The sequence below is a fragment of the Mesitornis unicolor genome, unplaced genomic scaffold, assembly GCF_000695765.1.
Source record: "Mesitornis unicolor isolate BGI_N332 unplaced genomic scaffold, ASM69576v1 Scaffold48706, whole genome shotgun sequence".
Taxonomy (NCBI): domain Eukaryota; kingdom Metazoa; phylum Chordata; class Aves; order Mesitornithiformes; family Mesitornithidae; genus Mesitornis; species Mesitornis unicolor.
Genome location: NW_010193916.1, coordinates 3,557 through 14,134, shown reverse-complemented (window position 1 = coordinate 14,134; position 10,578 = coordinate 3,557). Strand labels below are relative to the sequence as shown.

The following is a 10,578-nucleotide window of genomic DNA, read 5'->3' as shown; positions in this document are numbered from 1 at the left end:
GAGGCTGGGCCGGACCGAGTTGGGGCTGGCGCCTTCCCCGGGAGCCTTCCCGGCCTCTGCGCGCTGCGGAGCCTCGCCTGGCCCACAGCTGTGGTCTGGCTCCGCGCATCGCGGGAAGGCCTAAAACTCGCCCGAAGCTCCCCGGCTGCTGCCGGCGTCCGCCTCTGGCCGGAGGAGGACCGGGGAGCAAGGCAGACGTCCTCGCCGCCCCTTCTCCATCGTGTTTCGCGCTCTCGTAGCGGTGTGTTGCGTTCAGTCAATTTACTTACCACTCTGTCTTGCTAGAGCTTTGATATCTTTTAACCCGAGAGCTAAATAGCTACATCTTAACAAATTATAACTTCAGGTTTCCGGGATCTGATGGTGTTTGCTTAGGCACACTTCCAGGGAAGGAGATACGCCTGCCTCTGAAAATTTCTTGAAGTGTTGTCGATGTTATGTGTTAGCACCTTCACTAACCTCGTTTCACTTGCTCTCATGGGGAGAAAGCAAGCTTTATGTGTACGAGGTTATGAGCACCCTGATGGATGACTGTGTAGCCTGTGGGAAATGGCACTGACTGAATCCATGAGATGGCTGCTTTGGTCTTGTATCTTCTTTCTGGTGGTGTTTAAAATACTGGTATGGCTTGTTTCCTTCTGAGCAAAGTGATCACTCCAGCTTTGGGGACAGACAGGTCATCATTTGTTGTGTGTCATAAAGGAGAACTAGTGTAATTACTGATTATTTTCATGGTAGCTGAGACTGACTTATTCAGCCACTTTAACATCTAGAATGAGTGCACTGCATTTTAATGCCTAATTGTGTCCTTGGACCTGCAGTTCTAATGTGTAGGTTGTACTCTGGTTACAGAAATTAGGACCCAGAAATCCTTGCATCAGATGCCTTCTGTCTTGGGTGCTCGTAGGACCAGAGCAGTTCATCTGGAATTTCCTGATTTGGATGTAGTTTCAGTGTCTGTAAAATTATTTTTGTGCATCATGCGTTTGTTCTGCCGTTGAGGTTCTGTGTGAGTGAGTGCACGTGCCTTTCAGATCTTCTGTGTATCTGGTTGTTAAGAGCTTAATAGTTTGTTATTGACATTGGGGAAATTTTGAAGCCAGTGATCCTATAAAGTTCAGGAGGATGAAGGCACGTGAAGATAAACTTGCACCTTAAACTGATAGAGATGTTACAAAACTTTGTGGTGTTGCATTGGACCGTAGCTTAAAATTCTCAGAGCTGTATACAGAGTTAAACTCCCTGGTAGAAACATCTGCTGTCTGAGTGTTGCCTGGAAGTGTGGCACAGCAGAGGCAGCACAGGCCCTATTTGCAAGGGGAAGCAATCCATTAACATCTATGTGGTTTATTAAAAAAAATACTGTATATATAATCTTACTGGGTACCTGAAAGTTCTTCTGGCCCTGTAGTTTTGTGAAGCTCCAGGGAATAATTTTAGAGAATGCTGTGTTTTGAGAAGCCAGACAGTTTAGGTGTAGATCAATGTTAATAATTTTGCACTCCATCACAGACACTGACCCAGTGTCATCGTGTAAGGGTACCTGAACTAACTTTTATCAGTGCAGAGTTGCTGTCTGCTTCGTAGACGTGTTTATATAGAATAATGAAATGGGGTTCATTGGTGACCTCTGTTAGAATCCCCAGCATTTGCCACTGTCACAGCACTTTAGAGTCATGTTGGCTTCTCTGGAGAGTTGCATTTGGACCAAGCAAACTGAACAGAGAAAAGAAATGAAGAAACTTCAGAAATATCTAGCTCAGACACGCAAACCAGAATAGCCTGGTTATCAGGTGAGTGGTTGTCAGGTTCCTGGTTATCAGGCTCGTTAGTTTATATCATCATTTGTGATATCAGCATGTGTGACCTAAGACTTCTGCTTAGTTTTCCTTGAAGCGCTTGATGAGCAAAATATTTCAGGCATAGACCTTCTTCTCGAGTTGTGGAGCTCACGTTAGTTTCCTGAGCGCAGTCAGCATGTTGTGATGGGGTCTTGAGTTTGCAGAAGCTTGGCTTGTCGTGACTGGATGGAGTGGACCTTCAGAGCAGTGCTCTGTTCGAGGCCAGTTGCGTAGTTTTAACGCTGAAAAACCAATCTCCTGTGTCCAGAAGCTGTCCTTGTGTGTTAACTTCAGTTTGATATGGTACTTCTGAAGACACGTTCTGTCTCTTGTAGACACAAGATGTGTTTTATGGTGGTTCAGGATAAAAGATGGCTTTTCCTTTGCAAAGAGGAGAGCGATTTGGGATGGGTGGGTGGGCTGGTTCCTGCTTGGAAATTATTACACCATAATCTTATGTTTGTTTAATCATCTGAGAAGATGTGAAACTCTTTAGAGTCTTGGAAATCCTCTTCATTGAAATGAATCGTGATCTTGAAGGTGGTGTTCGTGTGCTTGTTCCCTACGCTGTGAACTCTTGCCGATGCAGGCAGCTTTCCTTCTGTTTCAGCAGACTGTGCAGGTTGCAGGAGGAAGCCAGCAGACAGCGTAACCGGTTGTGCACATTCTTTGATTGCTGGGTGTTGCAAGAGCATGATTCATACGTGTGCCTGAGCTTCAGAGGGAACCCCTCTGGCAGAACTTTTGTGAAAATCCTTCTAGCACAGCATGTACAACTAAAGACACTTCAACGGTTTGAAGGCCTCAAGCTTCAGCGTCCCATATACATGGACGCTTTTGTGATGCTCTGTTTCAAACACCCATATGCACACTTTACTGCCTTTAATAGAGCCTTTATGAAGCATTTGGGTTTCAGAAGATCAGAAGAATATCACAAGAATATCATGTGTAGGGGAATGAGAAGTGTGAGGAAAAGATTGCTTCATGGGGAGAGGGAAACTGCCAAGCTTGCAGGGTGTAACAGCACAAAAAGTTAGAGAATGGCTCCCTTGATAAAGTGGTGTTTTAATGAGTGAGGGATTCATGATGGTGCATTTTAACTATTGTGAGAACACTTCAGTTACTAGATAAGAAAAACTGGAGGAGGAGTCTTGCTAGGTGTCTGAAATTGTTTGATGGATTAAATGTATGCTATGGTGTGAAAATGTGCCCAGGTGTAGGTAACAAAACTGACTGATAGCTGTGATTTCAAACTTGCATCTTAAGTGAAAAAACCAGGAAGCGTTCCTGTGCTGGAAAAGTAAGAGCTCTCCTGTTAAATATCTCAGGTCTGCAGATGATGAATAGGTTAAAAGTGAGTCTTGAGGTTAGTGCCTTCTTCCCAGCCAGACAGGGTGTGAATTAAGCTGCTTTGCAGGCTAAAGAACTCATTAACAGCTTTTAATCACTTGGTCTCTAAGGTTCAGTTTCCCACCTGTGGGGGGAAAAGGGTGAAACCTTTGCTGCTTCCTGGTGTGGAGAGCTGATACAGGTCCTGTTGTATCACCAACCCCTTCCAGGTTTCTCCCTCATCCAGTGCATTCTTGTCAAGTCTTGCCTTTTAATAAATCTGAAAGTTAGTGTGTCTCACAAATGGAAGCACAAAAGCATCGCTGACATGTAATCAGGCTCTGTGGTGTAGGTGTGCTGAATTTTCTTTCTGATACCGTGTGGTTCAGTCATTGCTCTGCATGGTCTTACTTAAAAATTTGAGTCCATAATGCTAATAAAATGGAGAAGTAGCTGGTAGCTAGTCTGTCAAAGATCCACTGCTTCAGTGTATTTTCAGCTGAACTGATACAGGAAACTTGGACTTTCATAGGAAAAGTAGCAGAAGCTCTAAGCTGTCAAGCAGTCTTCTCTTGTAATTGGTCACATCAGTTATGCCTTGGGACAAGATCTGTGATGTTTCTCAAGAAGGCTATGTAATCGCTGCTTAGAGTCAGCTAAAATTGTTACAGATCTAAAAAAACATCCCTAGATTTTTCTAGTCCTTGAAGTCAAGGAACAGTTTGGGTAACTGAAAGAACGTTGCAATAAGCTTGAAGGTGTTATAAACATAAAATGATTGGTGGCTGTTACACTGCTAAGGAACTCTTGACTTTTACAGATGATTTTCGATCCCACTATGAGCAAGAAGAAGAAGAAAAAGAAGAAGCCCTTTATGTTGGATGAGGAAGGAGGGGATACACAAGCGGAAGAAACCCAGCAATCAGAAACAAAAGAAGTTGAACCAGAGCCAACAGAAGACAAAGATGTTGAAGCAGACGAAGAAGACAGCAGGAAGAAAGGTAAAGTGAATCCATGTAGATGAACTGTCAAAGGTAGTCCTTTATTTTGAGGCTAGAAAAACTGGCCTCTTGTGTGAGCCAATAAAGATTCTCTTTTAAAACTAGTTAGCATAAAATTTTAAGTTTTCCACGTGGAGTTGTTGCAGTAATGCCACAATTATGGCTGCTTTTCATTTGAACAATTAAGCAGTAGTGTGAATAACAGAAACATGGTTAAAAGGGTTGCTAGTTTTTGGGCAACTGTGAATGTGATAACTTATTTCAGGAAATAAGCTTGCGATTGTGTACATAATCTTCCTTTTTCAATTGAGGCCAATGCCATTTCAAGATGACCTGATTCAGGAAATGCTGTTAACTTAAATCCAGTTTGTTGAATAAAATTGGCTCCTGCAGTAGACCAAAGAATCTGTGTTTTCCTCCTACAGTTTTCTTCTCATTTTTTTGCAAGCATCTCAATTATAATGACAGAAGTAGCTAGTTTCTCTTATACAGGAGAAAGAAAAGCATTTAAAACATAAGAAAATGCAGTTAGAAGATGCAGAAACTGTAAAATATTACTGAATAAGCTGGGAGTAGAGGGGAATGACCCCTTTAAAATCTGAAGGATATCTGTAGGGACTGCAGATCCTTGCTTATGCTGAATATTTGGATGCAAATTAGAAACCTTAATGTCTAAACTGTTTCTCCAGTTAACGTCTTTTGGCAATCCTTTGTTTTTTTAGATGCAACAGATGACCTGGATGATCTAAACTTCTTCAATCAAAAGAAAAAGAAGAAAAAAACAAAAAAGATATTCGATATAGATGAAGCAGAAGAAGGTGTAAAGGTTTGTTCACATGAGTAGCCCATCTTATCTATTGCAGAAAACTTTGTTACTTTCGTTTTCTGAGGCTTGGCAGTGCAGGAGTTGTTTCCAGGCTGTCATTGTGTCTTAGTGCAGTTCATAATGATACTTAGTTTCTCTGTGTGTTCCATATGTAGTAGGTTCTGCTGAACTTGTTGCACCTGCAGGGCTTTTTGCCCAGAAGTGACAAAACTCTTAACTGATTTACACAATGAGCAAGTAATTCTGCGATCTGCAGTAAAGGTTGGCCAGCATGAAGGTTAACTGTCTTTTGGGGTGAGCAAAGTACATGGATGTCAGAAGCCACAAAGAGAGTAGTCCTCTAAAGACCAGCCCTTCAAAGGGTATATACCCGCTAAGAAAGCTGGTTTTACTCTGCTGTTTTCTTTAGAAGTGATTGGCCGCTGTTCTGCGTTCCAGAAGGTGTACAAGATATTTTTACTCTTCTCAAGTTTTATTCCAGGTTGTATTTTGGTATCGCGTGTCAGCGTGACTGGCAAGCCCAGAGAGCGAGAGGACAGAAAAACGTTACATTATGTGTAAACCTCCTCTTTGTTTTTGAGGAAGAAAATGTCCCTCTGCTCTGTCCCAGACAGAAATGCTCGCTCTGTGTTCTCTACATGTGCAGAATTGTGATAGCAAATTGGACTTGATGCAAGTAGCACAGCTCTGCCTTGCCTTATTGTCCAGCATGTTATGTTTCAGGGTTGTGGTGGATATTACTGGTATTCATCTAGTATACTGTGCTACTGGTATTACTTCTAGTGCTATGCAGTGGAGATTTGTGGTTAATACTGTAAGCTGTAGTCTTGTTATTTCTTTGCAGGACTTGAAAATTGAAGGAGATGTGCCAGAGGCAGTAGAACCTGAAGATGACCTTGATATCATGCTGGGCAATAAAAAGAAGAAAAAGAAGAATGTGAAGTTTCCAGATGAAGATGAGATCATGGAGAAGGATGAAGGTAAAATTATAACCTGACTCGGTGAGATGTTAAAAGTGAAATGTAGTCCATGTTGTAGGTGAATCGGTTCTGTTCAAGCGCCTTTTTTGTTTCAGAATTCATTTTGTTACCTTTACCACTATATTATTTATCAGAAAAACGTTCAGTAAAAGCACTGTATAAATTTGCCATAAGGGAGGGTATCCCTTGTAGGCAAACAGAGAAGTCTTGTGTCCACATCTTAGTGGAATCTTTTTTGATGTACCTTTTGATGTGCACTGTGGAGTAAGCATGCGGTTAAAGAATGTTTCTTTTCTTCTTAATTAATCCCTAACAACTTTCTTTGCAGCTTTTGAGGATGAAGATAGCAAAAAAGATGATGGAATTTCTTTTAGCCTTCAGTCAGGACCTGCGTGGGCCGGCTCAGAAAGGGACTACACATATGATGAGGTGATGTTCAAAAGGCTTCTAAAAAACATCCTCCATGTTGATTTGCATCAGTAGAGTAGGGACTTATGTTCATATATGTCCAGTTTCTAACTTAAAATTAAAGGACTTGTAGTCAGAAGCTCATCAATAGAAAAATAACAAAGCACATCATCTACCACAGCTAATTTTCATATAGGGTGATATTAGTGATATATAAAACACGTCTGCAGATAGGTTGAGGTACTTGAAGATTGTGAAGTAAGCCCTTGGGGAAACAGTCTTTATATTTTGCATTTATCAGAACTTTTTTTGAAGTGTGTTCAAAAGCATATGGGGAAATGCTAATGGGTGAAAACCGTCTGATATTCATTGTGAATGCTGTGTCATGTTTTTTTAGACGTGTGCTTCATTTGAGAAATGCAAGACACTCAGGGCGATGTTAATCTGTGGTTTTTTGCAGTTGCTCAATAGAGTATTTAACATCATGCGGGAAAAAAACCCAGATATGGTAGCTGGAGAAAAACGAAAATTTGTCATGAAGCCTCCGCAGGTTGTAAGAGTAGGGACCAAGAAAACGTCTTTTGTCAACTTTACAGATATCTGCAAATTGTAAGTGACCTCTGTAGATTTCCCAGGAACAGCAGCTGAGTGCCCTTTCCTGTGCTGTTGTTGGCTCTTTGTTGAATGCATGTTGAATGTTGAAAGACTGTGATAAATCAGAAGTGAACTGAAAGCTGTTTCAACCGTACTGTTAATTTCTTCTAGATTTCTCTGAGAGAATATATTTATGAAGATAAGTTACTGAGATAATTTCTTATTTTAGAATTAAACTATGAAAGTGGTAGGCTCACTACATAGGCCTCGTGGACTGAAATGAAGCCTGTTGGTTTTGTGAGTTCACTGACTTCTATCAAGGCTGCACTTGGGTCACCAGTGATACTTATTTGCAATTCTTGGGTGGGGGCATGGGGAAATTTCCTTCTAATTTGAGCTGACTACAAATACTCTTCTCTTGGTAAATGGAATGAAGTTTGGTAATTTTTTTCCCACTGTTTTCTGCCGCGCTTTTGATGTCTTGAATCTTTTTTGTGAAGGCAGCTCTGTTATTTGTGGGCACTTCTGGAAACGCGTATCTGGTTTGTTTCATAAGTGTGCCAGAAAATAGTCCTGATGAAATCACACTGAGGATCTGGGTAGTACACTAAAGGGAATTTTTAGTGGTAGTTACTAACATTTTTTTCAGGGAATGGCAGGGGACAGGAGAATAAGAATGGAGAATCTCAAATAGAAAACTTATTTTCAGTAGTTACTGTAATTGTGAGTTTGGTTTTGGGGTGATGGGTTTTTTGTAGACTGTTCAGCTTTTGTGTGTACTCAGTAGTTGCCTGCCTATGCTTTCTGGTGCAGAGCAGTGCACTCTGACCCTGCCCCCTTTTAAACTTGGTAATTTAAGATTGTTTTAGCCTGACAGCCCTGTGTAAATATCACATTTCTCTGAAGAGGGAAGGTTAAACATATCCTTACTTTATTTTTAGATTACATCGTCAGCCAAAACATCTCCTGGCATTTTTGTTGGCAGAATTGGGTACAAGGTAAGGCTACTGGGCTCTGTATGTGCTTGTGAGCGTAGGAAGCAATGGTAGTTGATGTCTCATCAAAAATAAAGTTACTGGATTGAGGTCTGTATATGTGTGCTTGAACACCAGGCTTTTCTTCCCTGCACGTAGATGCTGTGCTGGGTGATTGAGGAGATACCATCTTAGGGAAGAGGTACAGAGGCAAACTCTTAAGTCCCAGGGAACAGTCTGGATAAGGCTGTGAATTTTTCCACAAAGTGATTCTGGCTTACTCTTCTTTTGAAGAACGTGTCATTACCTGGCTTCATGGTTCTGACCTGTTCTTACTGCTGGTGTCTTCTGCCAATCGAATACTTAATTTAATTTTTCTTTTAAATTAGTGGCTCAATAGATGGTAACAACCAACTTGTAATCAAAGGAAGATTCCAGCAAAAACAGATAGAAAATGTCTTGAGAAGATATATCAGTAAGTATAAGTCCCTTTTCCACTACAGATTTCTCTCAGATCCCTTCTGCTGACCAGTGGCCCATGCATGGCCTCCATCTGTGTGCATGCTGTGAAGTTTCTGTGCTAAAAAGCTACAGCTTCACTGCAGCTTTATAGTGAATTAATGCAAATACAGGTGGTGCTTCCACAGTTATAATAAACACAGAGTTCACGCTCTGTCCTCGCATTAGAACAAGGAAAACAGTAAGAGCATTTGAGAATTATTTTCATCTGACTTTCATTTCTTGGTGTCGATGAGGACTATGGAAAACAGTAATTGCTAATTTTGAAGTCTGTTGTGTGTGTTAACAAATAGTGTGTGTGTCATTGACTGCTGGTCAAAGGACTTGCAGGTTATATGTATATAACATGTGTAACATGTGTATATGTGATATATATACATATATATACACACACATGTGTATATGTTATATATATGCACAAAAGGTACTGCTTTTGTTAAATAACACAATTGTATATAACAAAAGGTACAGTGCTGTGCCTGTACGAGAGTTGCTGACATCTGGGAATGCTGTTTCAGCAGGGGAAGTCTTAACTGGTCGTTGTTACTTCTAAAGCACCAGTGTCAGTGCATTAATGTACCATATGAAACCTAGTCTTAATTAACCTGGGAACTAGGGGGAATTTTTAGGTTGCTTCAGCCTCTGTGGTTTTCAGAGCAAGTCAGTTAGTAGGTGCATTTGGACAAGATGCAGCTTCCAAGACAACTGTTAAACTAAAAGCTGAAGAAGTGGTGACTTATCTACTGATAATGCATTTTCTTCTGACTGCATCTTAATCTCTTTTCTGCAGAGGAGTACGTCACCTGTCACACGTGTCGGTCACCAGACACAATCCTACAGAAGGACACCAGGTTATATTTCTTGCAGTGTGAGACCTGCCACTCTCGCTGCTCCGTCGCCAGCATCAAAACTGGTTTCCAGGCTGTCACAGGCAAGAGAGCACAGCTCCGTGCCAAAGCTAACTAGTTCGCTAATCAACACTGGATTTTGCAAAGTGTTCTGGGGAGATATGACTGGACAGGTTTACGATCGGAATGGATTTACCATTGTATTAAAACAAGATTGTAAAAACTACGAGAAATTTGGCTTTTGATTGATTGGTCTGTGAAATCCTTGCAAGATGCAGATCCTCAAGCTGTTCACATACATTTGCTCATTGAATATATTTTACCAACTGTAAGGAACGTGATGGGAAAGGAGGTGCTTTTTAATCCGTTCAGACTTCTGTAAAACACAAGATAAATTAAAGATACTATAACAGTGAGTGTCTTCGATTTTTGGATTATTCCTTCAGTTTCCTCTCTTAAGCAGCTCATGAAATGGTTGATGTGGTGTTTGTTCTGCAGATCACATCACCGAACTATGTCCAAGACCCAGAATAAGTTTAAGATAAAGGTTATTTTGCTTTTCCATAACACGCTTCTTTTTAGTTAGGCTATCATTAAACAGAGAAACCAGTCACACAAAGTCGCAGGGATGATACACCAACATGAGAGCTGCTCATGCTTTTTAGCCACATCTATATGGGAATGCATTTTGCACAGAAAGTGACACTGGGACGTGTCAGTACTGCGTAATTAGGCAGAATGTAGCTCTGAGATCAGACACCATATTGATGCTGAATCTTAACCTAGAACTGATGAAGTACTGTAAGCTTTCATAGTGTCATAGTACTAAATGTTGCAATTTCTACTAGAGAAATGTTTATATTTCTGAAGTCCTGCACTCTTTACCACTTTAAAAGGAATCTAAACTAAATGCAGCAAAAAAAAAATATATATATATATAGGTAACATGCAATGGCTGCAACACAGTCTTAATTAAATCTTGAATTTACAGAAGATACTGCCAAGTAGTTTGAGTTCCAACTTAACTCTTCATGCTTCTTGATCATAACGTGCACTTCTCTCCACGGGCAGTGGGTATCAGCAGTCTGTGGGGCACACTTGGTGCTGTCCTAACTCCTTTTTCTAGTGCTGTAGAAACTTGGTTACAGCTGCCAAGTACAAAGTTACAAACGGGGAGTGAAATTCTGCTTGAGCGCTGTAAGAGGGAGCAGTTTTAATTTAATCACCAAAATGGCACAGGGTCAGGGTAAGGCGTAGT

General features: G+C 41.0%; 1 protein-coding gene across 1 annotated transcript; it reads left to right on the top strand.

Annotated features, from left to right (window-relative positions):
• The first annotated feature begins 3,990 nt into the window (after positions 1 to 3,990).
• On the top strand, positions 3,991 to 9,736 carry EIF2S2 (eukaryotic translation initiation factor 2, subunit 2 beta, 38kDa). Its single transcript, XM_010187615.1, has 8 exons — positions 3,991 to 4,171; positions 4,894 to 4,997; positions 5,842 to 5,977; positions 6,306 to 6,406; positions 6,846 to 6,994; positions 7,921 to 7,977; positions 8,343 to 8,428; positions 9,263 to 9,736. The coding sequence occupies exons 1-8, from the start codon at positions 3,991 to 3,993 to the stop codon at positions 9,436 to 9,438; spliced, it is 990 nt and encodes a 329-aa protein (XP_010185917.1). The 3' UTR covers positions 9,439 to 9,736.
• The last annotated feature ends 842 nt before the right edge of the window (positions 9,737 to 10,578 follow it).

Coding starts and splice junctions, on each gene's coding strand:
- EIF2S2 (XM_010187615.1), top strand. CDS start 3,991: ATGATTTTCGATCCCACTATGAGCAAGAAGAAGAAGAAAAAGAAGAAG. Junction 6,407..6,845: donor GGGACTACACATATGATGAG/GTGATGTTCAAA, acceptor GGTTTTTTGCAG/TTGCTCAATAGAGTATTTAA. Junction 8,429..9,262: donor TGTCTTGAGAAGATATATCA/GTAAGTATAAGT, acceptor TCTTTTCTGCAG/AGGAGTACGTCACCTGTCAC.